This window comes from Ambystoma mexicanum, chromosome 13, assembly GCF_040938575.1.
Source record: "Ambystoma mexicanum isolate Mex_15411 chromosome 13, UKY_AmexF1_1, whole genome shotgun sequence".
NCBI lineage: Eukaryota > Metazoa > Chordata > Amphibia > Caudata > Ambystomatidae > Ambystoma > Ambystoma mexicanum.
The window spans coordinates 489,586,692-489,611,107 of record NC_090938.1 but is presented as its reverse complement, the minus strand read 5'-3'; the positions used below and the strand labels follow the sequence as shown (position 1 = coordinate 489,611,107).

At 45.7% G+C, this 24,416-nt stretch overlaps 1 protein-coding gene across 1 annotated transcript in view; it reads left to right on the top strand.

The window, feature by feature from the left end:
• MRC2 (mannose receptor C-type 2) overlaps positions 1–24,416 on the top strand; it is a 587,074-nt gene that overhangs the window by 372,986 nt on the left and 189,672 nt on the right. The window contains exon 10 of the mRNA XM_069634149.1: positions 882–997. Within this exon, the coding sequence (XP_069490250.1) occupies positions 882–997 (116 nt within the window). The remainder of the gene's footprint in view (positions 1–881; positions 998–24,416) is intronic.

The following is a 24,416-nucleotide window of genomic DNA, read 5'->3' as shown; positions in this document are numbered from 1 at the left end:
CACCTTCTTCTAACACTGCTCGCTAATCTATGCACAGCATGTGATCTAAGCAGATTCCACAAGCCTCAGAAGGGATACATTACTCACCGTAATCGTATTTCTGATGGTTGTATCTGCTTGGATTCACATGCGCCCACACTTCCTCCCCTCGGAGAGAAGGCGCATGGATGCTTATGAGCTTGCCTAATACATATCTGCTTGGATATATCTGTACTCGCGCAACACTTCATGCTACCTCATGTCAGAAAAATAACAATCTGAGGGACCTTGACGCGTAACAGACCATGGGTACAGTGGACGTCTCACTAGGGATAGTATTACTGGCATGCCCTGTCGACGTCCCTTTTTCAAATTTCAAAAACAAGAAGTGTAATACTCCACAGCTTCCACTTGATGTCAGCCTATGCACAGCATGTGAATCTAAACAGATACAAGCATCAGAAATATGATTACGGTGAGTAATGTATCCCATATCCCTTGAATGCTTTACTTCTACTGAAGAGTATGCTTTTTAGTAGGTATACTGTGTGGACAATCCTTTTGTTGTGGGTTGACTAACCCTACTTTATAAGCGTCGTACTCCCTTCCTAAGAGTGGAGTATGGCTGCTTGGTCACATTACTAAGGTGAGCTTGGTCTCGTTTTGTGGCAATTGGTGCCTAAAAGCCCTCAAAAAGCCCTTTGAAAGAGGAAATGGGAACATTCACCCGAAGAGTAATTTTTAGTGTTAAAATGTGGAGTCATTTAATATATGCATTTTTTTGTACTGTACATTTTAGTTCCGACCTGTAAAATTGCAATGGAATGTGTGCTGCCACATGGAAGCTATTGATTTAATGTCTTGAATTTCTCTCTAACTCCTCTCCATTGTCCCCATGCTAGGGCTGGAAATGGCACAGTCCTGCCTGCTTTTGGCTGGGAGATGACCCTGTGACGTACAGTGAGGCTCAGAACGCATGTACAGATTATGGGGCCACCTTGGTCACCATTACCAACAGGTATGAACTTGCATATAAAGATTGGTACACTTTTGGAGAGGTATTTAGCAACTTGGAGCTGTGGAATAATCTGCACTAGCATATAAATACTGCCCTGGAGAGTATTTCAATCTGGTTTTCTGGTGAATTTTTAAATAAATGTTACTGCACAGATACAATTGTGCCTGCTGGAAGGTTTTACTCCTGCCTTGTACTTACATTCTGTCCTGAGCCTTCCAGCACTACTTCTGGACTTGGGATGTGTTCATGGACGTTTATGCTGAGTGAGACTTTCTCACTTACCTCCTGTGTTTGCTTTTCTTATGGGAACACTGGACTCTTCTTATTAGGTTGCAGAATTTTATTGTCTTGGTTTCTTATTAGGTTGCACAATTTTTTTGTCTTGGTTCCATGCTTTCCTATGGCAGCACGCTGCACCTTATCTATTGTGCTGCCAGTGAGCGTCCCTTTCGCAATGTTGTTTTCAGTTCAATAGTGTCCCTAGCCCCACCAGTGCAGTAGTGGTAATCTCCAATTTATGTTTAACTGTTTTAGTGCACACCATCTTCCATTGAGTGCTGTGTGCTTACTTTGAATTCCCTCCTCTTTGTTTCTAAGTAGCAATTCATTTTATGGATGCGTTGTCCTGGTCTCCTTTCTCAGCCGTGATAATGCAGTAGAGCGGACCATATACTAAATATGGCCCCATTTATGTTTTAAGTCCTGTTCAAGGTGGCTGTCCTTCGGTGCCCATCCTTCTACCTTTCCATGTGGGGAGGGCCCCCTTTCTTAATGTGCCTTGGCGGGCTTATTGCAAGGATTCTGCAAAGACCCAAGGCTCTCGTTTGTATGTGTGCTGGTAGGAAGTGAGGCGGGGGGGAAGTGTGTCCCCAAACCACATTCCTCCAGATACTTTGATGTTGCTGGACAGACCACTATTGGTCCACCAACTTCAAGTTTGAATTTTGCAAAGTATCCTTATTGGAGGGCTGGGCTTACCCCAGTCCCTTTTCTGATATAGAGAGACAAGCGGGTGCCAGGAACCAAGTTGACCACTTAAGCGAAATATATCCAAAGAAGACCATTTAGAGATGCCAAAGGACTGCTGCATAAACCAACATTGGCTCAGCCAATAACAGTGTTAGGACAGTTTTTCTAAAGTCCCGCTAAGGGCTTCATAGAACCATACATCTGAGACAGTACATAAGCTCCACTATTGGTATAAGGCTGTACCGCCTGAGAATGTTGGTAGCATGCACAGAGCAGCCAGGCTTATCTTGGGAGGGAGAGAGGGCTGTAGTTTGGTATAAAGAAATTGTAGCATATACAAATGGTCCAAATAAACACAAACACTATGTATTGTAATAACAAAGGGTTTATTTAAATAAAAGTAGGCCCAGATAAATCTTGGGGAAAAGAGTGCCATCAAATATCATATAAACAGTTATAAGAACCAACTCAATACTTGCGGGATACAACCCAAAGTATAACCTTATTAAGAATAGCAATTAGCAGTTCAGGGTGAGTCAAACCTCACATTTAGAATGGCAGTCTTCTATCCTTAGGGAGTAAAACACGGTTATTCATACTATTAGAATACAATCACTAATTCAAGAGTAATTGACCCTATCAGTCATCCATAGAAATCGCATAATAAACCAACCCTGTTACAAGTATACACCTTGCAACATTACTTTTTAGAACTCACTTCAGCGCTAGTAAAACAACTCATATACTTTCTGGAACGGCCTTAGGTGACTCGTTAGAGAGAATTCTCAGACATGTGCTAATTCCCTTGTACCTTAGACAGAGGTCGAAGTGGGAGGGAGCGGTTGGGAGCGGTGCTCCTATACTTTTTATTTCTAAGTTTCACTGTTCCTATACTTTTATTTCAAAAAGAAACCGTTCTGGAATGGTTTTGTTTTAAAATAAGTGTAGGAAGAAGTTGAAGCTTGCACTTCAGTGCATTGCACTGAACATTCCTTTAAATAGCAAGTGTGTTTGTTTGGGGGTTTGGATTGGTTGTGGGAGGAGGTGCAGCGATGGGGTTTTTGGAGACCAGGGCCATGCCAGCAGGGAACATAGTTCCACTACTTCTTTTCGTGCACTTCGACCACTGACCTTAGAGGCCCTCAGCTCTTTTTCTGGACTTTAGGACTTTTAATTTTTATCCTGGAGAGAGTGAGACCTTTTTCCCACTCTTTCGTATTGTGCTTTGATTTGAACATTTTCTTTTGGTTTTCGAGTCTGACAAAACTCCATAGGCATCATCTTTGATTTGTGACGCACAGCACCTTCTGTGCAGTGGCACAGGGAAATCTTAGATTTCCCAAAGGTTCAAATACCTTCCCTTGGTGAAAGTACTGTTTCCAAGAACAGTGAAGTGAAATTGACTTTACTTACAATGTGTAACTTTCTAGACGCAGCACACACCATCTTACCATACGGTGCTGGAGGAGTTACTTAGTATCCCCTCTGTCTAGTTTCTCATGTAACATGTTTAAGTTACCCTTTCTACAATTAATAGCTGGTGGCAGCGGTTTACTTTTTACTACCATTGTCTGTTTTACCGCGTGCTGCGTTCACAGCTGCAGTAAAGCCCCCATGGGTGCCCATTGTGTCAAAATGGCCCGGGTTTTCTTTTTTCACAATTTCTTGCTGCAAAGGTCCTTCTTGAGATTTACTCTGCACGCCAAACCAGGTGTGGTCCCTTTGTTCGCTTTGTCTTTGGCGGGATTCACGAGTGAAGCCCGCCTCTGGCTCCAGTAAGTCTGACAGCGGCAGGAAGAGAGGGAGGTGCCCGAAACTCCATGTGCTTAGTCGCCTTGGTTGCAGAAAGGCAAGGACAGCCACCCTACCCTGTTGTTTGATTGACAGCTAGGCTGGAATGAATGGGAAAAACCTGCATAAAAAGGCGAGGCTTTTTGGCTTGGAAGGCAGAGTCGACCACTGGACGAAGGAATCCGAAGAAGAACTTGGAAGAGACGCCTGCTGCAACTCCTGGACCTTTTGGTTTGCCCGGTGAAGCCCTGCTGCTGTGCTGAAGCTTCGAATTCGCCTCGACTAGAGAAGCCCTGCAAGGACGACTTCTCCCCTTGAGTTGGTGGGACGAATTGTTTCCAAAGTGAACTTGTTTGGACATCCTCTCGGAGCTGGCTGTACTTCTGCTGCTGGAACCGAAGTGCCAGGGAGAAGGACACCAAACGGAGTGCATCACTTTTAAGTCGGACCCGAGCTTGTGGAAGATCCTCTAGACTCCCAGTAAGCAGGACTGACCAAGCCTGAGCCACCTCAACAGAGTGCTGGACCCCACATGCGAGGAAAGTCCAGAGTGGTATTCGAGAGTCTGCGGTGGTGCTATTTGCTGAAACGCGAGGAGCTGAAACCACAAAGTGGCGCTGAATTGAAGTTTGTCCTTTTCAGCTGCTGACCGTCCAATTGCAGTGCAGGAGTCCCCAGAAGTCCTCCCTCTTGACCCCATGACTGAGGCCCAGGAACAAAAGGATATACAGAGTTGCACAGGAACAGAAGCCAGCTGGAACCATTTCTTCTAACCAAAGGTACTGAAAAGTTTGAGAGGACTTACCTCTTGTTGTTGTAGCCTTACTGTTGCGATTTGTCTTGGTTGCTTCTGTAGAGTTGCTTGCATCTTCTACCTCTCAGGCCTCCCAGCTTGTGGCCCTACATTGGTTCTACTTTATCTACAAAGAATTCTAAAACATTGTGCAAGACTTTAACTTACCTGCAAGAAGTGCTTCAGCTCACGTAGACTTGTGTCCAATTGACATTGGCTGGCTTGGCTCCTTGAATAATTCTTCTCTCCTCTGTGTCTTACCTTCGCTCCAGGAAAGGGTTAACTTACTTTGCAGTGCATGTTTTTGGTCAAGTCGGTGCGCTCTACCCATTGTTATTCTGTTAGTAATATTTTGTGTTTTGATTAGTTTCTGACTGATCCTTGAGTGGAGGTCAGTGGCTGCATGGCTATATAGAATCACCTATCGGTCTGTTGGGTATGAAGAAATAAGGGGGTGTTCTATCTAAGCCTGTGCACATTCATGTACATTCCTTTCATAGATTCCAATGTATAATCACTAAAAAGTGTACATAGAAGACTTATTATTGAATTGGAATCTATGAAAGGAATGTACATGAATGTGCACAGGCTTACATAGAACACCCCGTTATTTCTTAAATTACTTTGCATTGGGGGGGGTTCAAAAGTACTTACCTGCTTCAGAATATTTGTGTGATCTCTTGTCTTATTCTGAAACCTCAGTATTGCTCTAAATCTACCAGTGATATATTAATGTCCAGTGTCCTAGCTATTTAAGCCACCTAAGGGTGTAGGAAGTGTCTGTGTGCCATCCCAAATGGGTATTTGCTGATTTAGAGAAACTAAGAGTGTGTATTTTGGAGTGTATGTGTGTTACTATTATATTGCCCCTTCTGAAGAAGGCTTATTCAAACTGACTGTTAAATAAATTGTTTAATCAAGAAACCTTGAGTGTAAGTGTTTATTTGGATACTTGTCACTGAATCTCGGTGTAACCACCCTACTGCTCACATTGCCCCCTCTTAAGATAAGCCTGGCTGCTCAGCCACACTACCAACCTGTGTAGTACAGACTTATACCAAAGGTTGGGTTCCTATTGCCAGGAGGTAAAGGTTGTTGTTGTGCACCTAAAGGGTGCTGCTCCAAATCTTGCCTAAAACCATACAACTTGGGCAATACCGAATCTCCAACTCTTAGTATAAGTCTGTACCACCTGCAATGGGGGTAGCATGTACAGAGCAGCAAGGCTCATCTGAGTAGGGAGAGAGGGAGAGAGGGAGGGAAAGAGGGAGGGAGAGAGGGAGGGAGGGAGAGAGGGGTTGTAGGTCTGTACAAAGAAATTGTAGCATACATATGGTTCAAAGAAACACTGATACACAAAGCATTGTAAACATAATGTTTTATTTTAAATACAAGTAGGTCAAGATACATCTTGGGGAAGTATGTACTATTCACATAATTTATACACATATATTAAAAACAACAATACTTATGGTTTACAAACCTAAACAGAGCCTTATTTACAAAAGTAATAAGCAAGTCAAGGTGAGTCAAACCTAATTGTTATACATTCAGAATAGCAATCTGCTGTTCTTGGGAAATAAGACCTGGTTAGTTACTATTAGATTACAAGTAATTCAAGGGTAGTAAACCCTTATTGGCAAGGTCAGACAGTGTTATTCAATTACAGAATCACTTAATTAACCAATCCCGTTACAAGTATACACCTTGGAACATATATTAATTTGTGGAACTGAGTTCAGAGCTAGTAAAGTAACTCGTACTTTCTGGACGGGCCCTAGGCTAATGAATGATAAGTATTGACACACTAACTATTTTAGAATGCACTAATGCAATTCAGGGAAAACCAACCCCAATTATAGTTTAAGAAAGACACAATGTATTTCCAGGTAAGTAATCAACGTATTGGTACTGTGAGACAGGCATGTTATCAACCGAGACGGACTCAAAGGGTTTAGTTTTAAAACCTTTATTTCTCCAGCATTGGATCTAACATGGATTCACATGCTTAGAATATTCCCCGTCGTCAGACTGGGACCCCTCGGTACACATATATAGCCTTTTCCTATAGGAAAACTTCCGACCCATTTGTGTCCTATCTACGTCCTTTTAGGACCCGCCTACGCATGCTCCGAATGGCCGTCCCAGTATAAGAGGCCTGCCCCCGCGGTTCCCCTTCTGATTTCAACCGTCTCCAAAGTAGTGGGATCTCCTCGTGTTGTCTTGCTATTTTGTACTAGGTTGCCTTATTGGATTTCGAGTACGATATGTCCTCTGTATCAGGAAAAGCGCTGTTCATTCCATGCGCGACGTGCGGCTTGAAAAAGGTTTACGAGGGGGGCGGACATATGGATTGTATATATTGCCTCCACCCTCACCATTCGGCGGATGCCTGCGACATATGCAAGGGGTTTTCTCAAAAAACCCTCAAAGACCGGAACCGACGCCTGGTGGCATGGCTGAATGAGGGTGCGGGGGCATACCCGCCCTCGGAGGTAGGCTCCACACAGTCGGCGAAAACATCATGCCGCGCGGCCTCGTCGGAACCACCGGCGAAGAAATCTAGATCGTCAGAAAAAGAGTCGTCTGGAACTCACTCCACTACAGACTCCTCGTCAAAGAAATCATCCTCATCAAAAAAGCATGAGAAGGAAAGGAAATCCTCCTCTGGCGATCATCACAGATCGACCACGAGTCGAGAGTCGAGTAAAAGTGGGCACAGTGTGGAGAGAGCGGGACCGCCAAAACCGCCTGCGCCGTCGACGGCGATCCAGTCACCGGCCGCCTTCCCGCCACTAGCGCAAGGGGCATCCTCCGTCCCGTCGACAAGAGCCTCGTCGACGGGGGTCCTACAGGAGGCCTGAAGTCCTCGACCCTAACCCCCCAGAGGCTTTGCTACAAGAGCAAGCTATGTTGCTGTCCTCGGAGGACGAGAGTGAGAGAGTGGCTGGCCCAGCAGACCTAGGGCTACGAGCGGCTGCCAAGTCGTCGACGAGGGCATCCGTTACACCGGTACCTGCCCCTCTCCTCAATCCTCAATCGGTTTTGTCGTTGGATATTCTGTCCTCGCTTCAGTCCTTGCTACGGTCGTTGGACCAGCGACTTCCCCAGGTCAGCCTGCCACAGCCACCCGTCGACGAGCCGGGCCCGTCCCGTCAACCGCCGCACCCACGCACGCCAATCTCAACACTGGCGCAGGAGGAAGGTGAGCTGCCAGATTCGGAGTCGGACAGGGGAGCCATGTCAGGGGTCTCTTTACCCCCCTCCAGGGATCCTACCTGGGAGTCAGAGGCGGAGTTAGAAAACCCCAGAAGCCCAGCTCACCCGTCCCCTCCGGACGACATTGCGTCATTCCATTCGATGATGGAGAAGGCATGCAAAGAATTTGGTCTGTCCCAGGAAGAACAGAAAAAGGACTGTTTTTTGTTCGACCACATGGGCAAGAGAAGGAGGTCGCTGTTCTCGATACTGATACTTGACCATGTATGGAAAGAAGGGTTGTAGACAATGAGAAACCCATTCTCAGAACCAGCAGTGAAAGGACGTCTAGAAAAAAAGTTTAAGGCTCCAGAGTCTACACCCAAGTGTTTATCCTCTCAACCAACACCAGACTCGGTGGTGTCGGCGGCGGCAGCGAGGAAGGCAAAGGCACAGCACAAGTGCACGACTCCACCCGAGAATGAAGCGAGACGCCAAGATGCCTTTGGCAAGAAAGTGCTCTCCGTGGGAGCGACCACAGTAAAGGCCGCAAACTCTCTGGCAATTGTGGCCAGATACGATAGGGAGATGTGGCACAGGCTGGCTCCGCTGCTTGATCATCTTCCAGAAGAACAGAGGAAGGCGGCGATGCTACTGGTCCGAGAGGGTGAGGAAGCCTCAAATCACGCAATAAACATTGCGGTGGATCTTGCTGAGTCTGGCTTCAAGCAAGTCAATAATGGGGTCGTATTACGTCGACAGTCATGGCTGAAGTGTACCTACTTCAGGCCAGAGGTACAATACAAGGTCTTAGATATGCCCTTTGAGGGAGACCTTCTCTTCGGTGAGAAGGTGGACGAGGCCCTAAAAGGGATGAAAGAAGATTCGGACACGGCAAGTTCTTTGGGTGCCCTCCAGAGTGGCAGGAGCTACAAGTCCTTTCGCCCCTTTAGAGGGGCTTCAGGAAATTCAAGATTCTCTTCTGGAGACCGATCCTTTGCCAGATCGGCTTACCCCTCCCAGGGGTACCGACGTGCCTCACAATCGGCTAACCGTCGACGAAACTTCCAGTCTTCCAGAAAACGACCATTATACCCATCGTCGGCGAGAGACAAGCAAACTAAGGATCAGCAGTGACGTTCCACAACCCGTTCTGGGGGGAAGAGTTTCAGCGTATGTCGACGAATGGGAAAGGATAACGACGGACCAATGGGTGTTAGACACTATAAGACACGGACACTCTCTTCAATTCAAACACAGCCCTCCGCAAATTCCACCTGCGTTCACCGCTCAGTCCCATATGAAGGCACTGCAACAAGAGGTTACACTCATGTTAGCGAAGGGAGTGATAGAATTAGTTCCAACATCACAGAGAGGCCAAGGAGTCTACTCAAGATACTTCGTCGTAAAAAAGCCGAACGGCAAATGGCGTCCCATTCTAGACTTACGCGATCTCAACAAGTCCTTAAAGAGCCTGAAATTCAAGATGCTCACTCTGCAGGAAGTGATCCGCTCAGTTCAAAAGGGAGATTTCCTGGCGTCCCTGGATTTACAGGACGCGTATTTCCATATTCCGATGTGTCGGAAACACAGGAAATTCCTACGTTTTGTAATTGGGCGAACCCACTATCAATTCACGGTTCTTCCTTTCGGGCTCAAAACCTCCCCCAGAACGTTCACAAAATGCCTGGCTCCAGTGGCTGCCTGGCTAAGGAAGCAAAGCCACCATGTATACCCATACCTTGACGACTGGCTGGTAAGGGGATCCTCCCCAGCGTCGACCAACACAAGTCTACAAGCCACCATGCAGCTTCTACAACAGCTAGGATTCGCCATAAACTTCGAGAAATCCTCTCTGCGGCCATCGAGAACGCTGGTATTCTTGGGGGCACAGTCCGAGACTCAGCTAGGGCTGGTGAAACCTTCTCTCGACAGGACCTCGAGACTCATTCAACAGGCGGCCCGGCTACGGCGAAACACCAGGATCTCAGTGAGAAAGTATGTTTCGGTCCTAGGGGCCATGGCATCCTGCATCCATCTGGTGAGAAACTGTCAACTTTTCATGAGGCCAGTCCAAGAATTCCTCGCAGACCGATGGACACAGGCTCAGGGATCGTGGTCGGACAGGATAACAGTCGACGACGACAAGCTACTTCGGACCCTTCAGTGGTGGCAGAGTTCCCACAATCTGAACAAAGGTGTGCCCCTACAGGAGCCGGAGTTTCAGAGCACCATAGTTACGGATGCGTCCCTAACCGGATGGGGAGCGCACATGGGTGCTCTCCAAACGCAAGGTCGCTGGTCTTCAACGGAGTCACTCCTACACATAAACGTACTGGAACTCAGAGCGGTACGATGGGCCTTGAAGGCGTTCCTACCACACATCAAGAGGTCGCGAGTGCGAATACTGACCGACAATACAACAGCCATGTTTTATCTGAGGAAACAAGGTGGGACACGATCAAGGACTCTCTCCATAGAAGCCCAGAAAACATGGCATTGGGCATCGAAGCACGAAATCTCCCTCGTGGCGTCGGAGTCGGCTTGGCAGTTCCTCACACCTTCCAGGAGTGAGGAACTGCCAAGCCGACTCCCTCAGCAGAAACATGGCCCAGATACACGAGTGGGAAATGGACACGGGTCACTTGAAGAAAGTGTTCGAGAAATGGGGCCACCCCCCTCTGGATGCCTTTGCGACCAAAGAAAACAAGAAATGCGAGAAATTTGCAAGCAGGTGGCTCCAAGAGGGTTCGGTGGGGGAGGCGTTCTCCTTCCCATGGACGGACATGTTCCTCTATGCTTTTCACCCGTTTCCCCTCATACGGAAAACAATACAGTGGATACGCAGATACAATTGCCGGGTGATTCTAGTGACACCATACTGGCCGAGGCAACCGTGGTTCTCAGACCTCCTCCATCTATCGCTGGAACATCCCATAGCGTTTCCGAGAGTCCCGTACCTTCTATCCCGGGACAGAGGCACGGTGTGGCATCACGACCCGGACAGTCTCAACCTTACGTCCTGGCTCCTGACTTCTCGGAATTCGGGGCTTTAGACATTTCAGAGGAGTGCCAAGAAATTCTGCAGGCGGCTAGAGCCCCTTCCACTAACAAATCCTACTCCTATAAGTGGCGGAGATTCTGTGAATGGTGTAGAAGACAGCGGGACCTACAACCATTGTCGGTGACGCCGGAACAAGTTCTACCTTACCTGCTCCTCTTAGCAAAAAAGGGATTGTCCCCCTCATCGATAAAGATAAACCTGGCAGCCATCTCGAGGTTCACAAGGAAGAGGCAGTCGCCTCCTCTATTCAGTGACAGTCTGGTGAAACACTTCATGCGGGGTTTATTTTGAGCTTTTCCCCCGGTGAAACGTTTTCCCCCGGCGTGGAGCCTCAACACAATGTTGGCAGGTTTGATGAAACCGCCTTTCGAGCCTATGGCCACGTCCGACATGAAATTAATTTCGTGGAAATTGGCATTGCTGATAGCTATCACATCAGCCAGACGTATCTCGGAACTACAAGCGCTGGTCGTGGACCCGCCCTACCTAAGATTCTTTAAGGACAAGGTAGTCCTGGCGACTAACCCTACGTTCGTCCCTAAGGTTCCGACGGTATATCACAAACACTCATCTGCGGTTCTCCCTACTTTCTTCGCCACTCCATCGTCGGCAGCAGAAAAAACTCTTTATACCCTGGACGTTAAGAGGGCTCTGAAAATCTACCTACATCGCACACAAGACATCAGGGCTACTCGGCAACTGTTCGTCGCATATGGTCCGTCGACGAGAGGTAAAGCAATCTCGAAACAGGGATTGGCCAGATGGCTCTCGTCGACGATTGCTTTTTGTCACTCTAAGGCCAGAAGGCCACTGCAAAGACATCCTAGAGCCCATTCTACAAGGTCGATGTCATCCTCAACAGCATTATGGGCCGGAATTCCGCTGACGGACATATGCCAAGCTGCGGCATGGTCAGTGCCCCACACGTTTACCCGCCACTACTGCCTTGCCAGGCAGCATGCGGATGAGGCGCAGATGGGAAGAGCTGTCCTGCGCCATCTGTTTCAGTAAGGTAAGCTCCACGTTGTGGAGAGTGTGTTTTCTACCTTTGATGACAGTATACTTTCGGTGGGAAAGGTTATATGAGTAAACTTATTACTGCTGCGCATATGTGTTGAGTAGTAGGGTGAGGGTACGTTACATTGCATTCTCACCACCGTCTCAAGTGTTACTGCTATACAATCTATTCTAAGCATGTGAATCCATGAAAGATCCAATGCTGGAGAAGGGAATAGTTTCTTACCTGTAACTCCATTTCTCCAGCATTGGTATCTTTCATGGATTCACATGCGCCCGCCAAGCCTCCCCGGGACTGCAATGTATGTGATGGATAAGTTTAACCCTTCCTACTTTGGAGGGGCCGAAATCTGAAGGGGAACCGCAGGGGCGGGCCTCTTATACTGGGACGGCCTGCGGAGCATGCGTAGGCGGGTCCTAAAAGGACGTAGATAGGACACAAAAGGGTCGGAAGTTTTCCTATAGGAAAAGGCTATATATGTGTACCGAGGGGTCCCAGTCTGACGACGGGGAATATTCTAAGCATGTGAATCCATGAAAGATACCAATGCTGGAGAAATGGAGTTACAGGTAAGAAACTATTCCCTTACTAAAGTTCTAGGGTTAGTGTAATGCCTGAATGGCCCCAACTCTAAAGGGGTTTTTAATGGGCGTTGCAGTCTAATAGTCCAACATAAGTCTGTGTCTAAACCTATGCTCGCCCTCACTCTTTACAAAAATGCGATAGAAAATAGTGGTTCAACAGAAAATGGGAAACCGAAGTTGGTTACAGTTGGTCTTCTCACCAGGAGAGGTTTGGTCAATGTCACAAAAATGTGTTCAATCAAAAAGGGTTGTTCGTAAGATATTCTCCACAGAGCCACTGTAGTGGTTTCAAATATCTTCAATGTATTTGGGTTCCTTGGGGTTCCCTTCCCCAAGCTTCAACTTGTTCAAGTTCCAAACACCACAAAACCAATAGGTCTCCAACTTGGTAGTGCATCTCTGGTGCGGTTTTATCAGAATGCCCTTTAATTCCATTAGTAGGCCTCTCACAGTGCCCTTCCCCAAGCTCAGGCCCCTTCCAGCTTTCAAACAAAACAAAATCTATCACATTTCCTTTACGGATTCTGAGGGTGCACTTCCCCCAAGCTCCTGCTTCTGTTTCCAAAATAAGTATTCAGCTTTGGTAGGCCTGACAGGGTTTCCTTCCCTAAGCTTAGGTCCCTCTAGTTTCAACCACAAGTTTAGCTTGACAGGATGTAATTTTTCCTCACATACAGTTTCTTTCGCATACAATCCTTTCATGGGGTAGAATCTGAGGCTTTCAAAAAACCAGGCGATTTGCTTTTCCTAAGCATGACCACTCTGATCCTTTTGCCCCTCTATTTCTTACACTTGCTTTCCTTGATATTTTTTATCTTCAGGTCTTTCCTGTACCACTTTAATTTGTCTTTGTTACTTTCACTTTGTCTTGCACACTTGCACTGTCTTTGTCTTTCTCTCTGTTGTGCCTCATGCACACTCTCCTCCTCCTGCGGTGCACACTTGCACCTTTCCTTCTCCTATTGTGCCTCCTGCACACTTCTTTCACTCTTCTGTGCATGCCTGCACTTGTTTACTTCTTTCCGAGTCGCTCGTACCCTTTTCTTTTAATTTGGATTTTGCATTTTACTTCTGCCCTGTTAATGTGCCTTTACCTTCCTTCTGTGCCACTACTGCGCTTTCTCCTTCTTGCTTTCATTATTACTTCTTTCTTACTTTCTGTATCTTTAAACTGTCCTTGTTTTTCGCTGCGTGCCGCTTTACAAATCTTGCTTTTCTCCCTTTCCCGCTCCAGCCACCCGCACACTCCAGAGTTTCTCTCTCATGCAAAACACTTTGGATAGCATAGCGCTAGCAAGCGGTTTCTCCAGAATGCTTTGGGTCGAGGTCAGGGTCTCACCACCTGCCCCTCAGATACCCTTGGGCCCGGCACACGGCCCAAGGGAACGAGCAATTGCATGGACACCAGCAGCAGCCAGCTGCCTCCCTCCAGCTCTCTGGAGACACGGCTCTATAGCCTTGCTGCAGACCCTCTCAAACACCAGGCCAGCGTTGCAGCATGCTGTTCCCTGCCTGATCCTTCTTTCTGAAGCTTCCAGCTTCTTAGCTTCTCTGGTCCAGTATGCCCCCCCAGCTTGCTCATTCACCTGTGCAGAACCACACCTTTTTTAGTTCTTAGTGGAGTCAGGTGTGAATAATTAGTGTACAGTGCCTGACCCTGCCTGACTATCAATGGGACAACTGGAGCACTTTCCATGGTGGTTTCCCTTATGTTCCCCAGGTTATTCCTATGGGTAATCTTTACTGCTCTTAATTGCCTCCTCCTAGTCTCAGTACTTGTGGTAAATCGGGAGGGGAAGTCAATGCAAGATGGGAATTGATATTTACAGGCAATATTATTACAAGGGGATTAGTAAAGGCTAGGGGGGCCCCCTGGCCCTGGTTTTGTATACAAAAGGGGATTCTCTTTGTATCAAATCACTACCTATGTTACACACCCGGACAAGCGAGGACGGGTCTGTGTAACCCTTTCATGATCTAAACTAGGGAAAGACAAAAGGAGTGTTGGTTCTGAGATAATCTGTTTGTCTCGGGTTAGGGACAATGGGACCTGTATAACCCATAAAGGCTTCTGGGACCTCTTCACTTATCACCCTGTTGGGATATCGCATCTCCCCTAATAGTGTTCTCGTGGGTGCAACCCCGTTTTCCATAACCCAGGTGATCCACCCCCAGGGTTGGTATCCAAAAGTGATGGCCCTCCCCATGCCACCTGAATAGAGGACTCTTTGGGGCTACATGAGTGAATACCCCTAGGTTTCTCACAGTACATAACTATCCACTACCTAATAGCTAGTTTTCAGAAGTGTATAATAACAGTTTCTAAGGTAACACCTTTGTGACTATTTTAGAAATGCTCTACATCAATTCAGGTAAAAGGCATAATCCAATTACACACTTCAAGAAATACATTTATTTCAAGGTAAGCAAGGAACCTATTATACTTTTCAGAATGGCATTCAGAAATTCACAGGTAAGAAATAACTCATACTTTATAGACGGGCTACAAGCAACTCAAAGATGAGTATTAACTTCAAGACTGTTTTACAAATGCCCGAATGCAGATCAGGGAAAGCAAAACCCAATAATACACTTTAAGTAAAACGCAATGTATTTCAAGGTAGGTAAACCCTATTGGTAAGCTTCTACACTCATTCACTTAAGAAATTATAAAACAGTACCAACTCTTATTACTTTTCAGAAGGGGGGAAACACCATTCAAAGTAAGTAAGATAACATACTTTTTAGAGGGGCAAAATGCAACTCAAAGGTAAGTATAAACTTAATGACACTTTGTAACTTCTTCTATTACAGAGATACAGTTACCACACTAACTTATGTAGCAGGTAAGTACTTGTACACTTGTTATAGTGTTCAAGACAGAAGCCCAATCTTTTAAAGTCCTTCCCTAGTCTATAGCATGAGTTTTCTCAGAGGCAGAAGAGGGACACTAGTGGTCTAGGACCCAGCCGAAGACCGGTCAGGATAAGTTTCATTTGCAGAAAAGTCAGAATCCCAGAGGATATCTTCTTCAACAATTATTAGCTTTAGAGAGTTAGTTAAAAGTGTGCATGGACTTCACAGAAGGCTCCCTAAAAGCATTAGGCCTGAGTGAATGGTATGGGCAAACTATAAACCACATGAATCACCCACTCAGCCTCACAGAATTCACATAAGACTTCAGGTAAGTATTACCTAAGCCAACACAGTACCTTAGGAGAAAAGAAGAGCTTCTGAGTGGAGGACTTCAGGATGCAGCAGCATAGGATTCGCTCCATGGATTCTTGGTCTGGAGACGAAAGAAACAGAAACTGGATGGGAACTTGCAGCAGCAGGCACCAGAAGAGGCTTCCAGCAAAAGATTCTTTACAACTTCTCACAGCTCTGTGGATTGGACACCTTTTTACAGGAGCCAAATCTTCGCTCTCTCGGTCCTGCACTCTGGTGAGGTGACCGCAGGGATTCAAATGAAGTCTCTTGAGGTTCAGCAGGAGTCCCCAAAGTTTTGGATGAAATCAGACTTCGGAAGATCATGCACTGCACTCAGGCGCTAGATCCACTGGTATTGGCGGTGTGCTGCCCAGCAAGGTTACAGTACGTCGAGGGATGGCTCATTTTGTAGGTCCTCTCAAGACTAGTGGATCTCACCAGCCGCTGGGTAGGAGCCATTGCATTTAGGACTCCCATGTCAATCAGAAGGAAGGGTTACATAAGGCTCCGGTCACACAGCAGGCTCTACGGTCATTGGAAATTGTTACAGCCATCTTTTCCTCAGCCTTCTCTTCGGATTTGGTTCCAGTGGTCAACTCAGCAGCCTCCAGGTTCTTAGTATTTATCAGGAACTACAGCACAACTTCTGCAAACTCTCCCTGCAGTTTACTAAAAGGGGCGGTCCGGGTGTCCAATCAGGACAGCCAGCCCCCCAGTGGGAACTGGTTCCTTTCAGGAAAGGTGAAAGACAAAGGGTTGCAGAATTTTGGACTCCTGCCTCCCTTCTTGCCTTCTCAGACACTCTGGAGACTCTGCAGGGAAAACAAATGATTCCTGCCGAAGACAAAACTTCAACCAGGGTCTTTCCCATTTAGGACGGCAGAAGAAGACCCAAGTAATAACAAGCAAACAAGAAATGGTGGCAAAAGAAGGAGCACACCATTATAGCCCTCCTGTGCATTACCGCAGCTGATTTGACAACCTGCTAGTAATAATGACCAAGTCATAAACACAGTTTCACTGCCACCAGTCCTTCAAGTAACCTTGCAATTGTAAAAATAAAATCCAGGTAAGAAGGCAAGGGGATACATTGTATCTCACCAGCACTCCACATAAGGAGGGGTGTGCTGGCTCACTATATAAAATGTAAAAGGGATGGAAATCCCACTTTAACCCTTGGGAACAGTAGTTCACCCAAGTACATTAAAGAGAAATTAAAAGGAAGCCACTGGATTTCAAATGCTGTGCGCTGCCATAGTACTTTACAGTAAGTGAAAAGTTATAGGGAAATACAACTCCAATCACACACTATGGAGAGACATAAAACAGTCACCCATAAAAAGAGAAAAAGACTAGGTGAGAGGGGGAAACTATTCCTCTTCACCTAGGGGCCAGGAAAAATGATTCCCAAGTCCAAGCTAAAAGTTTGACAGTTCACAAGTCAGGAAGATTATTCACATTTATGAAAATCTTCCCTAACAATGGTCAGGTCATCCAGTTAGAGGCTGGATTAAGGAAGGTTTGGAGAGTGCTCCACCTTCAAAGCCAGTATTAATTACTGACTATGTGATAGGCCTCAGACAGAGGATGGCACACATGACTGAAGCTTCAGAAAACATTAAGGCTGGTCAAGTCCTGGTCAAGCATGACCAGAAAGCGAACATGGTTGAGATTACTCCAGACCAGCTAGTTCTAGGTATGATCACAGTAAATGGACTGGACCCTTCAAAGTTGTAGCCAATCTTTGAGAGGTCAATTATCTGGAGGACTTGCGCAACCCCAAGGAGGACCCTAGAATTTTTCACACCAACTGCCTGAAAGCTTATGTCCCCGGACCAGAGATGACAAGCATCCAAATAAACTCTTGCACTCAAGGTTTCTTGATTAAACGATTATTAATGTAACAGTCAGTTTGAATAAGCGTTCGTCAGACGGGGCAATATAATAGTAACACACAAATACACTCCAAAATACACTCTTAGTTTCTCTAAATCAGCAAGTACCCATTTGGGATGGCACACAGACACTTCCTACACCCTCAGCTGACTTAAATAGTTAGGACACTGTGGACAATAATATATCACTGGTACATTTACAGCAATACTGAAGTTGGTGTCAAAGAAAAGGGGGTTAAGAATAAAACAAGAGATCACACAAATATTCTGAAGCAGATGAGTACTTTTGAACCCCACCCACCCCCAAATGCAAAGCAAGTAAACCCTTTCCTGGAAGGAAGGTAAAACACACAATCGGAGGAGAGAAGAGTAATTCAGGGAGCCAGGCCAGCCAATGTTAATTAGGCAAAAGTTTAGGTGAGCTGAAGCACTTCTTGCAGGCAAGTAAGTCTTGCACAATGTTTTAGAAGTCTTTGTAGAAAAAGTAGAATCAAATAGGGCCACAAGCTGGGAGGCTTGTGAGAAGTAGAAGATGCAAGAAACTCAACAGGAGCAACCAAGAACAAGTCTCAACTGAGAACAAGTAAGGCTACAAGACAAGAGCAACAGCAACGGCCAGAGTTCAATTCAGTGGCACTTCAGCATTTCAGCTCCTCGCGTCTGACAGCAAATAGCAACACCACGGTTCTCGGATACCACTTCAGACTTTCCTTACTTCTGGGGTCCAGCACTCTTTTAGGAGGCTCAGGCTAGGTTAGTCCTGCATCAGGGAAGTCCGGAGGATCTTCCTAGCGCTCAGGTCCGACTTAAAAGCGATCCACTTGATTTGGTGTTCCTCTCCCTGGCACTTCGGTTCCAGCAGCAGTGGAAGTACTGCCGGCTTTGAGAGGATGTCCAAACGAGTTCACTTTTGTAGTTGATTGGTCCCACCAACTCAAGGGGAGAAGTCCGTCCTTGCCGGACTTCTCTAGTCAAATTGAATTCGGAGCTTCAGCATAGCAGCAGGGCTTCACCGGGCAAACCAACAGTCCAGGAGTTGCAGCAGGCGTCTCTTCCAAGTTCTTCTTGGGATTCCTTCGTCCAGTGGTCGACTCTGCCTTCCGAGCCAAAAAGCCTTGGCTTTTATGCAGGTTTCTCCCATTCATTCCAGCCTAGCTGTCAATCACACAGCAGGGTAGCTGTCCTTGCCGGACAGCCAGCCGGCCAATCACCTTTGGGTGCATTCCTGTAACCAAGGGGATTAAGCACAGGGAGCTTCGGGCACCTCCCTCACTTCCTGCCCCTGCCAGACATACTGGAGCCAGAGGCAGTCTTTACTCGTGAATCCCGCCAAAGACCAAATGAACAAAGAGACCAAACCTGGTTTGACATACAGAGTAAATCTCAAGAAGGACCTTTCCAACAAGAAATGGTGAAAAAAGTAGACTGGGGCCATTTTGACAGAATGGGCACCCATGGGTGCTTTACTGCAACTGCGAACGCAGCCCGTGGTAAAACCTCCCAATGGTAGTTAAAAGTAAACCACTGCCACCAGCCATTAATTGTAGAACGGGTAACCTAAATGCTACAAGAGAAACTAGACAAAGGGGATACTAAGTAACCCCTCCAGCACCATATTGTAAGATAGTGTGTGCTGGGTCTAGAAAGTTACAAAATGTAAGTAAACTCAATTTCACTTCACTGCTCTTGGAAACCGTAGTTTATCCAAGAGAAGGTATTTAAACCTTTGGGAAATCTGAAAGACTTCCTTGTGTCACTGTACTGAAGGTGCTATGTGGCACAATGTAAAAATATGATGCCTATGGAGTTTTTCAGACTCCATAACCAAAAGAACCATAGTTTAAATCACAGTAAAATACATGAGAGAGTGGGAAAAAGGTCTTACTCTCTCTAGGTAAAAAATGTAAAAGTCCTAGAGGCCAGCAAAAGTGCTGGGGGTCTTTAAGGTAGAGAGGAATTGGCACATTTCTGAGAATTCTCCCTAACATATGGTTTTAAGAAGCCCTTAGTTGGACTTAGTCCACTCCTACTTGAGGCACGTCTCTGTAAGCAAAAATAAGGCATATCAATAGAAGGTCCCACTTACTTCTAAGGGATTTCTCTAAAACACATATCATGCACTCCATGGTTCTGTTAAACCTCCCCACCACCCCATTGGTTTGGGGATGTAGGATGTTGAGAACTTGTAGGAGACCCCACAGGTGTACCACATGACTTGCATGTAGTGGGACATAATGTTTGACCCCCTGTCAGAAACCATGTATTTGTTTATTATTGAATGTGTAGCAGCACACTGACCCCTCGGGTACTCCCTCCTTTGGAAAACCTACCATGTTAAAAATACCAAGTAGTAACAGTTCTCATTGGTATGTGCTCAGGGCATCTAGTGGCATGGTACACTACAACCAGTATAAACAGGTTGCCTGAGGAGGTTGGAGGGTCAAGGGGACCAACAATGCCAATCCACACCCTCTCGAAAGGGACTGCCACAACTCGTTCCACTTTTGCCAGACAATTTGCAAGTGTGGCAGCCTCTACAATGTTTGTCTATCTCTGCTCCCAGCTTGGGCCAGTAGGCCTATAATGTAAGTCTCTTTGGTCCTTTTTGTACTGAAATGACCAGGCAGAGGGAGTTCATAGGCTAATTGAAGAAACTTTGGTCTTACTTTTTGGGGCACCACCAATCTCCTGAGGTCCCCTGGAATAGACTAATAGGCTCACTGTAGAGAAGTCCATCCAGTAGAGTCTGTTTCCCTGGCTCTTGCCATTCAAGCTGGGACACACTCTGTCCCCTGCTAAAGTCTGTCCTAGAGCGTCCACCTTCTACAAGTAAAGCCTGCAGCTCAGGATAGTCTCTAGGATACAGCTCCTCTATGAAGGGGAGAATCTCTTCCACCTTTCTTTCAGCAGTAGGTGGGGTTTTAGGTGATTTCCACCAACTCAGCCTCAGCTGGAGGTGGGGTTACTTGGGTGACCTGGAGCTTTTATTTGACCAAAGCTCTGTTCTTTGGTGGTTTGGGCTTGAGGACTTGCTTTCATTTTGAGACTCTAGATTTCTCTTTGGCCCCCTTCTTCTTGTTGGAAGATGGGGGTGGGGAGCAGGCTTTGCTTCTCACTGGAGACACTGGATGTCTCCTTGGTCTCCGTGGGGAGGTCTCTTAAGGATTCCCCCCTGGCCTTTCTTGTCAGCTCCCTTTTCCTCCTGCTAGGAGGTTTTTGTGTGTGCTGCAGACTACACCCAAGGTCATTAGACCATTACCCAACAGTACCCTGCCAGGCACTTCAGACTGAACACTTGCAAGAATCTTTACAGTCACATTATTGCACTTGATGATCGGTGACATTTTGGGGTACGTTTGGACAGGGCCTTCTGCAAGCTTGGTGGGCCATTTGGTTGCATTAGCTACAGCCTCAGGGTTGAATAACTTTTCATCCACCGCAGTAATGCTGGCCCCAGTGTGTCTGATGGCAGGGGTGTCCTGGCCATCTACAAGTACACTGTCTTTATAGTACTCTTTGGTATTATCAGGGATGATGTTACAAACATCTGTAGTCTGTTCTTCCCACAGACCCAGGGACACTAAAGAAACTCTAGCTTGAACACCAATGAGTTCTCCAGCTCGAGTGTGAAGGTTGGCACCTGTCATTGTAGCTGCCTTAGCCTTCACCCATGAGGGCGAGATGGATGGGATCCCTGAAGGTTTACCCATGCATCTGGGATCCCCTTCACATGGTCTCCAGACCCACAAACCACACATTTGCCAAAGGTTCTTTGGAATTGGGGTTTTTGCTAACCGCCTTCTGGTTTGGCTCCAGAGGATTCACTAACCCTATAAGGTTTATGGGGAAATGTACCCTCATGATGTTTGGGGGCCTGTTTTGGTGGGGAATTATTGAAGTTATCTTCCCATCTTTCATATGCTTCTTCCTGCCCTTCTTGTGAGGAGCCCCAGAATACTTGTGAGTAGCCCTGTTGGCTAACCACAAGTCAGCAGCTAGTGTTAATTTCTCAAGGTCAAGTTCTTTAGAGTCAGACAGATGCAGTCTCAGCTCTGGGGAACATATAACAAAAATGCTTTCTAGCATTGCTATTTTCCTCATGTCATCAGAAACACTTACTTTATGGCCTTTAATCGACCCACCTACGTTTTTCATGCTCTCCGACACCCCACGTTGCCCACAATACACCATCCTTCTTCCGATGGTCTCTAAACCTTTTCAGGTATTGGGAAGGTGTCTTCCCAAACCGGACTATGAGAGCTAATTTAATCAACTGGTAATCCTCCCCATCGGCATCATTAAACCCCATCACAACCATTCTGGGGGAGCCTAGAGATGACCCAGGGGACTAATTCACTGTCACAAATACCTTGCACCTTACATGTAACCAATCAAGAATATCGGTCTTCGGATCCTACACACTTACCAAACCTTTGGGGAGATGTGGAATTCTCGCCCTAGAGGCATCTGACATAGAGGATCCTGAAAGGGAAGAGGAGTCAAAAGACAACTTATTCATTTAATACGTTTGCTGCATATCCTTTTCTCTGACTCTAAGATCTTTTTGTAGTTCTTTCTCTCTGATTTCAGATTGCATTTCCAGTTTACTGAATTCCAATTGGAGTTTCATCTTTTCAATTTCCAGAAGAACTTCTGGGGACATGTTAGTGGAAGATGGGGTAATTGAGGTAAGAGCTAGAGCGGGGCTACAATGCATAGCTACTTCCTCCTCTGATTTTTCACCCACAGGCAGATGAAGACTTGGGTCTATATTTTAACCCACATTATCTTCAAGCATATCAATATTGAGAGTAGGGGTGACAGGCCTACTCAGAGGTTTGGTGATCCAACAAGGTTTGGATCAGTTAACATTTCTTTCTTTTCCAACTGAGGCCTCTTGATTTACACATTTCCTTTTAGGTTTCTGAACTGTTAGAGTGATACGAGCCTCTGCTTTAAAGTTGTCCATGTTACAGCGGTTTAGTAATTACTGTTTAGGTAGAACCATAGGTAACTGGAAGGACAGCCCTAACGAATGGGAGGACTTTTGGGCTAAATACAGTTGAAACAAATGGGTGGGCGACACAACAGATGCAATTCACAGGCGCTGTCTAGAGATCCAGTGGATGGCCTCCAATTCAGGAAGCGGCCGCATTTGAAGACGCAAATTAAATAGAGGCCTACATTCCATACCAATTACTTTTTGTGAACCGACGTTGCACGTAGGAAGACCAGCACTCCATGCCAGTACATTATGCTGCGAGCCTCGAGGAAGACACATGTATAGATCTGCAGCCTCTTACATTAAAGAGAGCCACATAGAGCGTCGTAGTTAAGGGAGACCCTGTCTTGGCCCATGAAGAAGGCTAACTGACCAACCAGCCGAAATGTCAGTGGATGCCAGACTTGGTGTCATAACATTCCCCTCACAATAACAATTGTTGATTCACATCAAGACATAGACCGATGGCTAGATCACCCTTTCGTCTGACATATTTCACCACATAAAGATCCAGAGAAAAGAGCATAGCACTCAAAGAAAAGCCTCCTATGCAATGAATTGTATGTATTTGTCTTTGCTAAACACACAGCTATACTTGAGAATTGTGTGCGATATGTATGTTTTGGTTCTTCACTGCGTGTTTGGTTGTATTGTTTGGTTTGAATAAAATTTAGAAAATAATGTATGTTTCGGTTCTTGTTAAACACACAACTGTTTCTGAGATTGGTGTTTTCTCACTTTGTTGTTTATAAATATATGTTAATTCACTATTTTATGCATTGTCCAAGATGGACAAAAAAGAGAGTTGATAGAAAATAATCTGCACAAAAAAGGAAAAAAAGAAATGCTTTGAAAGTGAAAAAAGAAATACTAGATTCACTAGCTAAATCATAAAAGCTGTGTGAACTCAATTCAGTACTGTACTCCCCTATTTTTTCATGATGATAATAGTAGACACAGATTTACACCTGTTAAGTTAAAACATGACTAAATGAGTATTAGTTACTTAAATGCTAGTAAATACATGAATGTATGTGGCAGGACGCCCACCCATATGTTTCAACTCTAGGTAGAACCAGCCTTTTGGATGGATTCTCTGGACACCGGTACAACCAAGAGTCATGTAATCCAACACTCCTCAATCCCACCAACTGTAACATCAGTGTTGGGGGAGTTTTCCTAAAATCTACCTGGGAAAGACTTTATAAAACTATCCCTTGGTATACATGTCCAAACTTCTAGAATTAGTCTGTACTACTCAAGGTTTTGGTAGCATGGCAGAGCAGCCAGACTTATTTTAGATGGGAGATGTGAGCTGTAGATAAGTACAATGAACTCAGTAAATACATAGGCTCAAAGAAACTCTTACACACTTGTTATAGTAAAATAGTTATTTCATTTATATTCACAAGGTTAAAGTTAAATCTCAGGTAAGTAAGTACTATTGCAAACTAAGCAACACAATATCAAATCAAAGCAATAATTCCGGCGAGTAAACCATACGTTACAAATTATACATGTAAATTACACAGTTCAAAGGTGAGTAAAATCACTTGTTATAGCAACTCAGAAAATGTTCTGTTGTACGAATAAAAAGGTTAAGCAACACCAACAATAGCAGGTCAGTACTTTTAAAAGACTTGTATTACTTTTCAGGGACTTAATGCTTTAGCAGTCCATCCCTCTCTAGGTATGAGTTCTTCAAAGTCCGATTGAAGGTAAAGCAGATAAGGTACAAATGCAGAAAAGACAAAGTTCCAGAGGATTCTTCACTTACAAATAAGTGAAGTACCTTTGCTGGTCAAAAAGGTTTCGGGGACCTTGGGAAAGGCTGCCTGTGGGCTCACAAGCATTCGACCTGGGCTAACCCTATAGGCCAACACCCAAACACCGGA